General features: G+C 39.9%; 1 protein-coding gene and 1 long non-coding RNA gene across 2 annotated transcripts in view; one reads left to right on the forward strand and one right to left on the reverse strand.

Annotated features, from left to right (window-relative positions):
• LOC127375697 (spermatogenesis-associated protein 48) lies at window positions 1-13,159 on the forward strand. The gene is made up of 9 exons (XM_051421841.1): window positions 1-514; window positions 2,134-2,231; window positions 4,383-4,465; window positions 4,865-5,003; window positions 7,754-7,821; window positions 7,903-7,944; window positions 8,063-8,170; window positions 8,374-8,478; window positions 10,236-13,159. Exons 1-9 carry the CDS (start codon window positions 97-99, stop codon window positions 10,372-10,374), a joined length of 1,200 nt encoding a protein of 399 aa, XP_051277801.1. The 5' UTR covers window positions 1-96; the 3' UTR covers window positions 10,375-13,159.
• The window catches only part of LOC127375701 (uncharacterized), an 8,476-nt gene continuing 2,347 nt past the window's right edge, over window positions 9,111-15,239 (reverse strand). The window contains exon 2 of the long non-coding RNA XR_007887393.1: window positions 9,111-14,566. This is a non-coding gene — a long non-coding RNA (uncharacterized LOC127375701). The remainder of the gene's footprint in view (window positions 14,567-15,239) is intronic.

Raw genomic sequence — 15,239 nt, forward strand, 5'->3', positions numbered from 1 at the left:
TATAGCTGACATCAGATCTATGACCTGCTCTGCCAAACGCACACACACTCATGGGAACACACACACACACTCAATAGAGCTTCTCCCCTGGTAATAATGACTGCAGTTTTGGATCCCTCCAGGCCGTTCTCTGCAGACCTACAAGTCATCAGACGGTTGAACTCCAGTCTCTACGGGGCTGGTGGCAGAGAAACTGGACGTGCAAACTCTCCTTACGCTAGATTTCACCCCCCTGCAGAGCACGTCGCCCTGGCTCCCTTACGAGACGACGTCCCCTTGCTGGATCCTTGCTGCGGTCAGCTCAGCGCCGGAGCAGAGGTGGACCTGGGGGTCAAAGGTCGGCATAAATTCATAGATTTCCATCATGTGGCCTCTGCTCTGCGGGTCCCTCCAGGTTCCAGAGAGAGGCCGCAAACAGTCTCAAACCCTGCTGGCATCTGTATAGATTGGAGAGAAGACAAGGCCTGGAACTCCAGGAGGATCCCTGATGCAGTCTTAAGAGCAAGACTCAGTGGTAAAATAACAATATGTTTACCTGTGCTCCAAATAACACTGTCGGTATTAATACTCATATCTGTTGCCTATCATGATTTATATTGGGTGCTGTGTAGGTCAGAGTTATGATGTGGGGCAGGGTATCTACTGAAGAGAAGTCAGGGCTGGTTTAGCTGCGGGGCAACAAAATAAACTGCAACTAGACTAGAGCTGATTTAATTAGTCAATTAACTGATTAGTTGATTGACATAAAATTAATTTGCAGCAATTTAATTTGAGTATTTTTTCCAACAGTCAGGTCTGAAGATTTCCAGCTTTCATTTGTCTTTTATGAGAGTGAAACTGAATATCTTTGAGATCTGGACTGTTGTCTGATCAGGTCACCTTGAGCTCTCGAAAGCCGTTTTATTCACTATCTCTGGACATTTTATCTGACAAACAATTAATAGATTAATCAAGAAACTAACTGCTAGATTAATTAATATTGTCTCAGTCGATCACTTTGACCCCAAAGGGCAATCACCCAGCACCACTGCTGTGTGTGATTTACATAATTTCCATTTAGTTTACTGTCAACAAAGAAGACAGGTCACATTTAAAGTTTCTCTATCAACCAACATCACTTCTGGTTGAGAATGTATCTTTTTAGCCTGCATGTACACTATATCATTATAATTGGCAGATTAGTCAATGTTGTCTTAATTGGAAAGGGCAATCACCCCTTTCCTGATATGCACTCAGGAAACAATCACCTACAGCACCACTGCTGGCTGTGGTTGGATGTGGTCAGACGTTTGCAGGAGATCAGCAAAAACAAGATTTTCAGTGTTTCAGTTACTCTTGACATTTTAAAACAATTAAAGTTAAATTATGAGTAAAGTCATTAGTTTCTGCCTTATTAACGGCCTTAAGGTGGCTCCTGTCTGTGAGGCCTTGTGTCATAATCTAGTTTTATAACCTTTGTTGTTCTGCCCTCTGAGTGCATTTAATATATGTTAAATAAGACTTAGGCTATTGCAGTGCTCCCTCCTGGTCATTGCACAGCAGTAGTATTATTGCAGGCCCACTTTATATGAGACAGGCTGCAGGAGGCTTCTTCTTACTTGTTCCTTGGGCACTGTTTGTTAGTGCGTAAGTATTCTGTTAGCTGGTAGTTAGCGAAACCTGGTAGCCATGTGACTTCATGTTTCTGAATGTTGTAGCCTCAGCTACACAGTATATAAATATATGTTGGTTTTAATCTGCTTCCTATTGGCTTGTATTTCAGTTACATATGTGACACTTATTAAATGTCCACTAAATGTTTGGCCTTGTGTTTATTGGAGCACTTATTTGCTTACTCTTTAGCTATTAAACTCATTGCAGGGACACATATTCACTCTTTACATGTTGCATACGTTTCCATTTAATCTAATTATTATAAACAGACAGAGAACAAACTAGTATCAAGAACAGGAGTGCTAGTTGGTGTCTGCATCTCGCCATCTCTAAAACACTGAATTATTAAGCTGCCATTTATAGTCTGCTGTGTTACTCTGTACCTGATTTGTGCCTCAGGGCCCCCTCATGGGGTAGTCTGGCCTTGAGAGCAGTTGCTACTGTGCAATTCACAATCCGCCCGCGCTGTGTCATCCTAAGGTTCAAGCAGTCCAGTTAAAGTTCAAACACATCCTCTGAGGACGTCAACTAAAGCAACTTCGCACAGCAGTTTCCCTGATAAACACAGTGGACCTCAGGTGGGTGACGACTGAATTAGCTTTCCACTAAACAAGCACTTATTCACTTATTAGTATTCATATTCCATATGCAGAGGGATTGATATGAAGTTTTGTTTTCATTTTCCTTCATTTTTCCTGTTTAACTCTCTGAGCACATAAACACTTGTTGATTTACGCATTCAATTTACTGCATTGTAGACACGGCAAACATTTGGTTGAACTAATGCCGGCTTAGTAAGACGAAGTAGTTATTATTACATTTCATTAGATCACTGGTGTAAATCATAACACAAACACATATTAGATATGAAATAATAACCCATAAACACACACACGCCTCCCTTGGGGCTCACCACACATGTTGAGGGATCCCATTACTGTTATGTGGGCAGGTGTTCACAGTGAGAACATAATCATGCTGTATTATTATTATTACTATTATTTAGTTTCTGAGTCTGCTAATTGAAGTAATCATTAGTAGCTCCACATACATTATTGTGGTTGATGAGAAGCTTTACAGCTGATGTGAAGAGTTGTAAGTGTTCTCCAGTGAATGGAGGCTTGATTGGTGGCTGTATTTATGTAGTTTGAGACGTGGGAGGAGATTGGTGAATATAATGCTGCCTGTTAATGTTAAAAACATTAAAACTGTTTGATTGGCTCATTCAGATTCACACGAGAGATAATATCTTTATGTTTGTCTTTACTTTTGTTTTGGATTAGTTATTTAGACAAAACATCCTGACATGTTGTGCTTTTAGTCAGTCAGTCCACCGCTTTGGTCCAGACTAAAATATCTGATTGCCATTAAACGTGTACAGATATTCATTTATTCCCTGAGGATTAATCCTAATTCTGGGATTGTTCAGTGTTGTGGTCTTTTAGGGAAATGTCTCAACAACTGATAACGGATAAATAGTAATGACTTTGGTGGTCCTTTCAGTTTTCATTTTTTTCATCTTCAGATGAAAAATATACTTTGTGTTTAGTGTCAATATACCTGTGATACTAATTAAGGCGCTGTTCCATTTAGTGTAGCAGTTTCCAGTGAGCCAACATGCCCAATAGCAGCAGCCTGACTCTGTTTGACCTGAATGTAACACTCAGTTATCACTGGTAACACCTGTGTTTACCCTACTGTTTAATGTCAAAGTAGCTGCTGTGAGAAAGGCCTATTTGCAAGTTTTAGCGTGCTAATGGGCTAAACTAAGACGGGGAACACGGTACAACATTATACCTGCTAAACATCTGCATGTTTGCATCGTCACTTTGAGCATGTTAGTGCAGCATTTAGCTCAAAGCATTGCTGTGTCTAAGTGCTTGTGTGTAGTTTAATTCTATGTCCGGATATTTTTGTAATTTTCTTGATCCTATTATCCATCTACAGTTATTGCAAGGGTTTTAACTGAGGTGAATTTGTGCAGGCTGCCATCAGACTTACAAGTATCAGAGATCATTTAAGCTCATTAGGCTGGTGTTAGAGGCATGATACCGCTCATGTGAATAAACGATTATCTTGGAAGCTAAATTAAATCCAACGTGCCATCTGGAATAACACAGCACACTTCTTTTGGGAAAAATTAGTATACCCTGGTTCTTGTACAACACATCCTGTGAGGACTAGTCTTCTGGTAGTACCATGAACAAGTTGTATGATGAGAACTGTTCTGTATAAAGCTTCTTCTGCTTATAATATTGCTCCTCGCCAACATCAGACAGATCAAAAAGTCACTTAGTTGATGATTTTATTTTGTTGTTGCTTCCATTCATATGTAGAATCATTTCACTTCGTTTATGAGCTTTATATTTAGCTTTTTTTGGATTCTCCTGTCTCATTGACACTGAGTGATTTTAAGTTGTTGGTTGTTTTTATTGTTATTGTTTTTGGTGGACCCGAGGGAGACTAGCAACCACTTTATGGAGGCTAATGGGGATCACATTTAAGAATAAAGAATATATTAAAAAGTGTAAAAATAATACACATATGAATACACACATACTGCAGATACATCATCAATAAGTATATAAAGAAAGGAAGGTAATGACCAAGAATGAATGACCATTCAGCATCATTCATACATGTTTTTTTAGCAGTTTCTGCCTTTTCAACAAAATAAAACCACTAACAGTAGAATAAATAACAATAAAACTATGAATATTGTTTTCAAGGACGGCTTCTCTTCTGATCCGAGACTGTGGACGGACAACTCACCTGCAGTTCAACGCTTCAGATACACCTCTGCAACACAAAGGTAAACACACAGTGAGCTTTGTCTCATTTCAATAATAATAAAGCACAACAAAGCTCACCTCCCACACAATGCAGTATGTACAGTCCACACACACTTTGCTTTGAAGGGTTATTGAGAGTGACTGGGTTTGATTTTGTGCCCCAGTGATGTCATCGGGGAACAGTGTGTCCTCTTGTTGTGTTAATTGCTGTTCAATGAAATGATGTAGATGAACTGCAGCCTTGCTTAAAGCCTCGGGGAAGAATTAGCTCCCCAGTTAATAAGCTGTCTAGTATACTCCATGCAGCGAAGGGGGGGAATTAAAATTAAAGCAAATAACTTTTGACAATCAAGTTAATCAATTACATTCAAGGTACTTGGTACTGATGTTTAATGGCTGCAATTTCCTGTTTTGTACAGGAGTTATGAGGAAGTTAACTGGGATACAAAGTTACCCCGGCGCTTGAAGGCACCAGAAACGACCCTGGAGACAAAGGCAGACCCAGTGAGCGAGCGTCCCTCATCCAGGCGCTATGCTGGCCGACCTCAGCTGTGGCAGGTGAGCCTTGAGGAACAAACAGCGACTAACACTGCCAAGGCTGGAGCTCAGTTGCTTTCTCTTTCTCCAGCTTCTAAAGGTTTACACTCATTCCCACAACTGATTGAAGGAAATAGAACCGCTGTGCTGAAGTAATTAATCAGGCGTTGTTTTCAAGGGAGTAATTTACTATTAAGAAAAAATCAATCTAATTGGGTTACCTGAGTGTAATTACTATAAAAAATAAAAATGAAAATTGAAAACACTTTCCCTTCCAACCCACGAACAGTGTGTTTGGTTTATATCTGGTTTTAGTGAAAGGGATAAATGTGTCAGAGGTCATTTTTCTGCATTACTTTGTCTCACTCCACCTTGTTCAGAAATGCTGCGAGTTGCAGCGTAGACTTTACTAATTCTGTTGAACAACAATGCCCCATTACATCCCCATTACTTCCCTAATTTGTCATTAGTTTCGACCTGCTGGCACACACAATGAGACTGAAGGAGGCAGATAAAGATATGTCTGGTGATACTCTGTTGTCACTAACAGAGACCACGCCATTGTGGATGTGAAATTAGAATGGTTTACTGCATATAATGGATGAAGGTGAACCAAGATAATGTTAGCGTAGGAGGGGTGAAGGGTTTAAGAGTTTGGAGATGGACTGCGTCAGCTGGTGGCAGGAAGACGGGAGGAAACCGTTCAGACTCAGAAAAAGGGGGTTTCCATTCAGGGATGTGTTAACAGATACGGTTGAGTACTTTTCATGCAGAAATCAGATGAGTTCAACATGTGGTCTTTGTTTTAAAACCTAGTTGTAACACTTAATTTCTTCTTATTGCCATCAAATCCCATGAAAACACCAAATCAACAATTAATTGTATCCAGTATTGTATTGATGATATTCATGTATTGCCAGAGCCTGATATAGTCTTTCATATATTAGATATTAGATATCTTATCAGGGGTGAAGTGGGAATAAAAATGAAGTCATCAGATCTGAAATCTGAGATGTATAACATCATCCTGCTAGACAAACCTTTATTATTTTACCCCTGTTGTCTTCTGCCTGCCACTTCAGCTGCACAACCTCGGCGGGTGCTTTTACTTGTCTCAGTGAGCTGTGGTCCTGAATCTACTCTGATATTCTGGTCCTCTTTCTGCCTGTCATAGGCACTGCTATCTCTGCTGTCCCCAGCAGCACTGAATGCATTAACTTATTATTTTGAAGCATTTGGATGCCTCTATTTTTCAGAATTTCAGCCTTCTTTTCTCATAACTTTATAACTTTTCCTCTGCTGGCTGGGTCAGTGTTCGGTCAGAATTTATCGGAGCACCACGGTGTGAACTGCGGTTGAGTCAGAGGGGGCTTGGCTCCTCTTAATAAGACATGAGGTCCTCTGAAAACATGATTTGTGAAATTTTAGGGGGGGCTCTAAAATACTGATACATCATCATGGATCATGCATAGAATTAAGCTATTATTGATTTATGTGATTAACTGATTACAATATATCAGATGCGCTGACATGTAGGCCGTAATTGCAGCTATAAATGTTTCTTTGCAACTAGATATTAAAAAAATAGCTAATTCTAAAAGTAATAAGTATAAATTATTTTTACATTACTTTGAACTAATATGGGTAAGTTCAGCAAGATTTGGCTCGAAACCAGCGCATTTAGTGCTTGCCTGTTAAAAATAATGAATTTTACCCCCATTGTACCTTGTGCAAGAAAACACTAACTTTTAGGTATAAAGGCATAAGAGTCGGTGGAAAATCATAACAATATATATCTGCCATAAACAGCCACTGTAGCAGCAGAGTTCTGTGTTCACATTGGGATCACTAAAGGGCACCACAGTCAAACTCACATACATCACCCTGCAGCTCACAAAATGCGTATTAATCCGCAACTGAAAACAATCCACAGACAAATGGCCAAATTACCTACGTTTGAGGTAAATTAAAAATCACACAATAGAAGATTTCAATCTTCAGTAGGAACAAAGGGCTTGTGGCTGAGAGCAATGGACTGACGAAGGGTTGAGAGGGTTCAACTCTGCTGCTACAGTGGCTGTTTATGGCAGATATATATTGTTATGATTTTCCACCGACTCTTATGCCTTTATACCTAAAAGTTAGTCTGAGTGTTTTCTTGCACAAGGTACAGTGGGGGTAAAATTCATTATTTTTAACAGGCAAGCACTAAATGCGCTGGTTTCGAGCCAAATCTTGCTGAACTTACCCATATTAGTTCAAAGTAGTTGCAAAGAAACATTTATAGCTGCAATTACGGCCTACATGTCAGCACATCTGATATATTGTAATCAGTTAATCACATAAATCAATAATAGCTTAATTCTATGCATGATCCATGATGATGTATCAGTATTTTAGAGCCCCCCCCTAAAATTTCACAAATCATGTTTTCAAGGGGACCTCATGTCTTATTAAGAGGAGCCAAGCCCCCTCTGACTCAACCGCAGTCAGGTTTGTAGAGAATCTAGAATATATACTGTACATACTATATCCTGTCTTCATATCAATGCAGTAATAATACACTGATCATAAACACTGCATGCAGCTCTGCCTGAAAGGTGATTGAGTTCAATGTTTAAGTTCAGGTCAGACTACAGATTACCAATGTGAATGCTGTCTCATGTCTACCTGTGTGTGTGTTTATGTAGTGAAGTGAGAGGATGTATGGGGGCTTAATAAAGGTACCTGATAAATTCTGCTAAGAATCTGCTGTTACTGTCCTTTCCAAGTCTGTTGGAGCTGAGTGGAACAGACAGCAGCTTCGATCGAGGAATGATGCCAAGAAACCAATTTCATTGTAAGTTTCCAACAACCAGTGGCTTTTGTTTTAAGAGCGTTAATGATCACCAGCTTTACATCGTCTCTCTCCTGTCTCCAGCTGCAGTAGATGTCCAAAGTCAGGTCAGATCCCTCAGTACACGTGAGTACTTCATGTCTGAGAGGTCGCCACAAATGTCTCACATGTATGTTAGCATGTGTTCATGAATCAGGCCTTAGAGCTGACCTTGCTTTTTGTGTGTGATCGTATGTACTTGCAGCGGTACGATCGGCTCTGAGAACATGGATAATATCGACAATATGGAAGAAGACTTTCAGCCTCTGACCCTGAAGAGGAGCATTATTCCCCCGTACACGCCTACAGCACGGTCAGACACACACTCATACATTCGCTGTGGATCTCAGGAGCTCTATTTATTCACCATGAAATTTGCTCTGCATATTTATTTTCTCCCACTCTGGGTTATTAAAGTAGATTCTGACATTGCTGCTACCTTTGAAATTCCTCTCTCATGGTGATATTCAGCCTCCTGCAACAGATTCTAATAAATAATGTTCTGATTCGTCCCAGCCGAACCACCATCCCTGGATATGCAGGCAGGGCTGTGTATGCTAACTCTGCTGCTGATGCTGCAGCCTATGTCCCAGCTGTCTGCAGCCCTGCACACTCCTCCGGGTGAGTCCTCACAATAACTTTTATGAAGCCACTTAGGCAGCAAAATAAACAATTAGCAATTTGTCACTGAGTAGGCCCCTTTTTCAGTCATTTCTGGCAATTATTTAATACATCTGTCATCTTCTTTTTTTATTCTCTTTATGTTTTCACTTGATATTTCTCCCACCACAACTCACATCCTCAATATGCATTATTATTATAAATTATTGCACAAGGATTATCATGACTGCCCACTGGAGGGCGTTCTAACTCACTCCACTGACATCCTGCCTCAGGTTATGATCTGACTTCACCATACAGATGTGCTCATATTTTACTGCCATCCCTTTGGAAATTAAATACAACTGGGGTTTTACCTAGTAAATTAATAATTTAAAATGTTTTTAAGCCAGAATTTAATTTAACAGGCACATTAAGTGCTTTTATTAAAGTGAAAAGAAGCCAGATAGTTATTTTTATCAATCACTGTAAGAGGCAGATGTCTGATATCAGACCAGCAGGCTTTGAATACTGACTGAACAACGCGCTGCTGGCAGATATTTAGCACAAGATCATTCATTCACGATTTATCCTCGCGGAGAAAAAACATCTTTAAGCCTAAATCGTTGTGCTGCAAGTCATGAGAAGAAGGATGAGGGTGCACAGTGGCTTTATTCAGCTCTTACCAAAGGCACAAATAACAAAACCAATTCCATCATATAGAGAAAAAATACATGGAATCTTTTTTATATTTGTTTCTTTAAAGATAAATAAAAGAGCATAATATGAGAAAGTTTAGTAATACATACAATGAATACAGTGTCAAAAGAACAAGGATAATTTATATAAAATAATATATTATGATGTTCTTTCCTTTGCATTTTACTTGGAATTTTTATCTTTCCGTTCTTTGCGGTGCTTGTATGTGTTTGAGTGGCATCTCTTTAAGCATCAGCTAAATGTGCATCTTATTTTTTTTGGATGAGTGGGCGGGTGACATACAAGTTAATGGTCAGCTGGTAAAGACTACAGTAATTGGAAATGTTAAGAGAGAGATTAAAAAAAAACAGTGGATGTCATTCCCGAAGACAGACAGGAAGGAAATTGGAAGTCTTGGAAAACTGGGGAGAAAATGACAAGAAGGTTAATTTGAGGGCAAAAGAACATTCTTACATAGAGGAAATTTCACAGCAGATTTCAGGTTTTTCTTACGGTGCGCATTAAGTAAATATTTCAGTAAATGTCTTTTAAAAAAAAGAATTTACCATGTGAACAATGTCAGTTTACACGAATGAGTAGAGCGAGTGCAAACATCCCTCCTCTCTGGGAGTGTTGGCTGTCTGTTAAGGAGGTGCAAACCTGTTTCCTAGTTGGGCCCCAGTTGAGCGAACTTTACCGGCTTTTGGAGCAGGCATCTCCAGATGGCTGAATCCAGAGCAGCTCGTGGTAATCGTGGTTTTTCACAACCTAGATCCATTTTCCTGGTGCCTGACACCCCCCATGAGATCTGTTTCCTCTGCTGATTAGGCTGGCCTCCCATATTTTTTCCCCAAAACAGAAAAAAGACGAAGCACTTGGATTGATTAACTGTCTGCTGCAACGGTCAGACATCCTCGGGATTTTTTCTTGCCAAAGCTCACTCGTTACACAAGTGCCTGTGGGTATCTTTTAAGCAGCAGTCTTATTTATTTCACTATGATTACTGTTGGGTTCTTAGATTTTTACTTGATCCAAAATGACTGATAATTTACCGACTTTAAATCCTGATATTTTCACAGGACAATCAAACAATCCGGGGGACCTACTTTTGGCCATGCAGCCCCCCTGTCCCGAACGGTGACCACCATAACACCCTGCAACCCCTTCCTGAGACCTGCGCTTCCTGCCTCACACACAAACACGCGGAGGAGACATTAGACAAAGCAGATGAGAAAGTTTTGAGGGTGTCAGCCTTCTTTTTATGCCATCCAATCTGTTTATATGAATACGTCTATAATGATGTGATGTCAGTGACTGATTCGGAGTGAGCTGGAGAATAATGAGATGCCCCATTATCATAATTTCCCTGATTTAGATGAGTGGTTTTCTAACTCTGGGTAGTGAGCTCTTGCATTGTCCTTTTAAACATTCGCTCACTCGCTCACTGTGTTTGTATTTCAGCCCACACACTCTGTGTTTCTATCACGAAGGGCAAAGAAGAAAATATTTAGGGAAGTAAGGATTTTCTGCACTAATGTTGGATGTTTAACGGTATAAAAACTACCAAAGGTAAAATAGGTCCCTTATGAGTGACATTTTAGTAGGAACAGAGATCATTTGCTCAGGAAGTACATGTTAAAGACAGTCTGCAGTCTATGCACAGATCATTTAGAGGTGTTAGTGTGACTGTAATGCAAATCGACATTATTAAGTGTCTGCCAGCTATAGCTTTATGATTGTGGTTTGTGCAGCTTCACGCTTAGACAGGAAATAGGGATGAGCTGGTTTTCCTGTTTCTCTTCATCTATATTTTGTTTAGATTTACATTTCGCAAGGATTTTTACTTGAACACTCTGCTGATTTTGTGAAGGGTTGAGGTTAGTGTAATGATTCTAATCCACATCTCAGTCACATTATGTCGCATTTACTCTCATTAAAGGGGCACTTCAATGGTTAAGTGTTGCACTTCCATACATTTGGGGGGCTCACAAGAGACAGATTTAAAAAACAACGGTCAAGAATGAAGCAGCAGAAGCCCAGACATCCTGACTTTTAGTCTCCAGTAACTCAAAAAGTATTCCTTCATTTCTCACAATGCAGCTCAAAAGCATTTCATCAGACTTTATCAGGGTTATCTTTTCTTTGGAAAGCTGCCTACATAGCTACAGATGACAGTGTACACTTATTTACACAGGCTGTTTAGTACTCCTCCTGAAGAGCAGTGTTGGGCAAGCTACAGAGAAAACTGTAATCAATTACTAATTACATATTACACATTGAAAACATTACGTTGGTAGTTACTATGGTAGGTAGAAGAATTAACTCAAAATCCTCTCCACCTTCACTTCACATATTCTGTAGTGTAGAAATAGAAAACAAAACATGATTTTAAAGGACCAGTGTGTAGGATTTAGTGAAATCTAGGGATGAAGTTGTAGATTGCAGCTAACTGAACACCGCTCGCGTCTGTATTTGATGACCTTGAGATTGAGAACGGGCTGTGATGTGTGTAGGAGAAACTAAAGTCGTCACAAAACTCACAAAAAACAAAATACAGTAGAAACATGGTGGACCTGCAGCGTCTGTAGATAAAAACATCTCATTCTAAGGTAACAAAAACACAACCATTTCCTATATTCAGGTGATTATACACTAATGAAAACATACCTATGGATATTATATTCCATTTCTGCCAATTGATCCACCGAAATGTTCCTCACTGGACCTTTAACAAGCAGCCTGTCTACGTTTTAGAGGTATTAACTGACCAACAGCTTGATTAGCCCCAGTGACTGCACAAGGGTTCACACATCCTCCTATGAGCAAACACAGGTGACTCTGAAATGTAGGCCCACACATTTAAATACTTTGGGATAACCGGGAGTCCTGCCTCCCTACACCTCCAACTCCAGCGCCAAGCTAACATGTCTCAGACCAGGAAAGTCCGTCTGAATTCAGAGAGAAAACTGATATAAATCCCTCATCAAAATCTTTACTGGATTTATTGAAATAACTGAATTTCAACTTGCAAACCCTTTTACTAAACTGTACTGCCACATTAATGTAACATGTAACTAAGTAATGCATTACTGTTAAACACTGGTGACAATTCAATTTAAGTTAAATTTAAAGCTATTAAACATACCAACATACACTGTCCTATTGTTAAGATTTAGCCTTTCCTCTGCATTGTAGTGAATCTACAGCGTGCACTCTTCCTTCTGGCTTGATATCAGCTAACAGCTCTGTTGGTGATTGACGTCTAGAAACCACCAATTAATGCACTGGACAGTCTTGACTTTAAGTTTAAGATTAAGAGAGCCAGCATCTCGTTTTAACCACATTAATAAATGATGGAGGGCTCGGGCGATTTAGTGATCATTATTTCACCTATTTAGGATGTTTAGAGGCCCTTAAATATACACTTAAAGGTGTAGTTTGACATTTGCTTTGTTGCTGAGAGTTGCATGAGAAGATTGATATCACTAAATATAAAGCTACAGCCAGAAAATGGTTAGTAAAATCTATCCTAGCAGCTCCTCTTAAGCTAAAATATTAGCTTTTTTTAACTTCCTGTGCTAGCTGTTTCCACATATACTGTATGGAACAACAAAACAATTAATTGGAAATGTACCAAATTTTGCATTAGGGCTGTACAGTTAATCAAAATATTATTGAACTTGCGAGAAGACCAATATCCAAATCGTTGAAGCTGCAGTTTTTAAATGAAGGTAAAATGTGTGACATTACAGCATTATAATGAAGTACTGTAGAGTTCTCCACATGTAAGAAAACATGTTTGTCTGGCAGAGATCATCACAAATGTCACGTTCTCGTTTCTTGTTTTTCTGTGAAATTGTGATGCAAAAATTTCCACTAATCGTGAATCATATCAGTCAAAATTATCACAATGTGATTCTTTTTTCTTTTTTACCGTATCACGCAGCCCCAGTTTGTATGTTTGCTGTTGTGTTTAAAACCAATAAAACTGCGTGAAAACCTTCTCAAAGCAATCATAACTCTATTTTCAAAAAAAAAAAAACCTCCCTCCCTCCCTTCTCAGATTTTCCAGCCTGTGGTCTGAATCTCATCACTAGCTCCTTTTCAAAACAGGCTCACAAACATCGTGATTGATTCAGCCACTATCCTCCAGGATCTCTCAATGCCTGCCTGGGCTGGAGATTAATTTCCTTTTCCTCATCTTAATTTTTACTCATCGCCTCTCCATAAAAAGGCTAAATGTCAAGCATGCCTGACTCCTTCTAGTGACACGTCTATTCCAGCAGATAATTACCATAAGGAAATAGATGCTTTAGTGTGCAGAGGGGAATTTAATTTACTCTGACATCCTCACAGCATAATGCATTCCTAAAGAAAGAGAGTTTTTCAGTTTGCAATTGACTTTTTAGATAAATTGGACTATTTAATGTGATTATCAGCCTTGAACGTCTTTGACTTATTAAGGTGTTGAAACCAATTAAGGGTTACATGCTGCTCATGCTTCCAAATGTGAAACAGTGAATACTGCTTAAAGATCCATGAAATAAGAACCAGCCGGAGCCTTTTGTTCGGTAGTCGACCGGCTACATTGCCTGATGATGTTTTGAGACTTGCCAGGTAATGATATTAATTACAGCAACATGGCTTGCTTCAGGTTGTGGATTAACCCGAAGGAGCAGAGGGTTATGTTTAGATTGATTTGCAGCCGTGGATTACAGCCCCGTACGTGTAGTATAATCTCAAAATGCTGCAAAATTAAATAATCTTATAAAACCTTGAAGCCCTCTGCCGAAACATGCTTCAGTTTGTAGGTTTTTTGTATAAGTCAAACGTCAGGATGATGATCAGCAACTCAGCCAGCGGTGAGTATTGATCCCACCTCTGCAGTAACTTCTCTAAAACCTTGGCTGAATCATTGTCCTAACAGTATTTTGCCTTTCAGCCACAGCCACACAGAGCAAAGCTGCTGTGTCACTGGGACGGGACAGTATCTGTCGTTCATGGAAGGCCACAGTCACGTTCTGACCCCTCTGCGCTCGCTGATAGCACTGAGTCACATTTCAGTCCCAGCATTCCCTCTGCGTGGCCTCTGGAGTTGGTCATCCTGCAGCCTTCTCATACCTTGATGCGTCCAAAAGCTGCAGCCTCTTCTTACCTCGCAGACAAAGCAGAGCTGGCCCTTGTGGCTTTGAGGAAGTCGCAAAGCGTTGCTGCAATCCGTAGTATGGCCGTGAAGACACAGCAGGCCACAGTGCTCCTGCTCAAAGTTCCTCCTTTTGCAACCAACTGCCTGAATGTTGTGCTTCTTAGGAGATAAGGGCAGCCTCCCACGAAAGGTGACTCAGCAATCCAGCACCCACAGCCTCTCCTGAGATAAGAGTGCTCTGTGGGGCCTGAGGACAGCGGGATACTGGGAAGAAAAGTCACAAGTAGAGAAAAACAGTGGAAGTTAAATTCACCATAACCACCACTTATTCAAGTATTAACTCTTGTAACTTAATCAGCTGTGAATATACAGCTCTGGAAGGGGGGGAAAGAAGCTCTTTTAATAGTATAAGCTTTGAGTAGATCAGTAATTTTAAACACAGTAATTACAGGAAAGATCCACTCCACCAGTTATTCATATTAGATAATACTGAAAGCACATATCTGGAAATGAGAGGTGAGTTATTTTAGCCCAACCAGAAGTGTAACTCATCATTTATTTAGAATTTCCATCAATATTAATCCTCAATACATAGGCACCCATCACTCTGTGGCTTTACACGAATGACACTTATAATTGGCATTAGGAGAAAATTGGAAAGTAGTTATTAACCATCTGAAAAGGGGGTCTGTATAGTGAGACGTGGCTGCTGCTGTGCTGTAGTTGAGTGCACAGTCCTTATATGTTATGTTCATACTATCAGCATGAATGATAACAGAAGGGAGGGAGATGAAGTAGTGCAGTCCATACTGTTGACAGCAGGCGTAGAGTGTGGTGACGGTTTACTAATTTACATTTGATGTTGTGTATCTCAGTTTCAAGTCACTTCCAAGCAGTCCTGGATTTGGATGATTGACTTTACAGCAACATTTCAAAT

The sequence above is a fragment of the Dicentrarchus labrax genome, unplaced genomic scaffold (assembly GCF_905237075.1).
Source record: "Dicentrarchus labrax unplaced genomic scaffold, dlabrax2021, whole genome shotgun sequence".
NCBI lineage: Eukaryota > Metazoa > Chordata > Actinopteri > Moronidae > Dicentrarchus > Dicentrarchus labrax.

Excerpts from the sequence above, each read along its gene's own strand:
- LOC127375697 (XM_051421841.1), top strand. The coding sequence starts at position 97 with ATGACTGCAGTTTTGGATCCCTCCAGGCCGTTCTCTGCAGACCTACAA. Across the intron at positions 515-2,133 it reads CTTAAGAGCAAGACTCAGTG|GTTCAAGCAGTCCAGTTAAA; the intron begins GTAAAATAACAA and ends TGTCATCCTAAG. Across the intron at positions 7,822-7,902 it reads GCCAAGAAACCAATTTCATT|CTGCAGTAGATGTCCAAAGT; the intron begins GTAAGTTTCCAA and ends TCCTGTCTCCAG.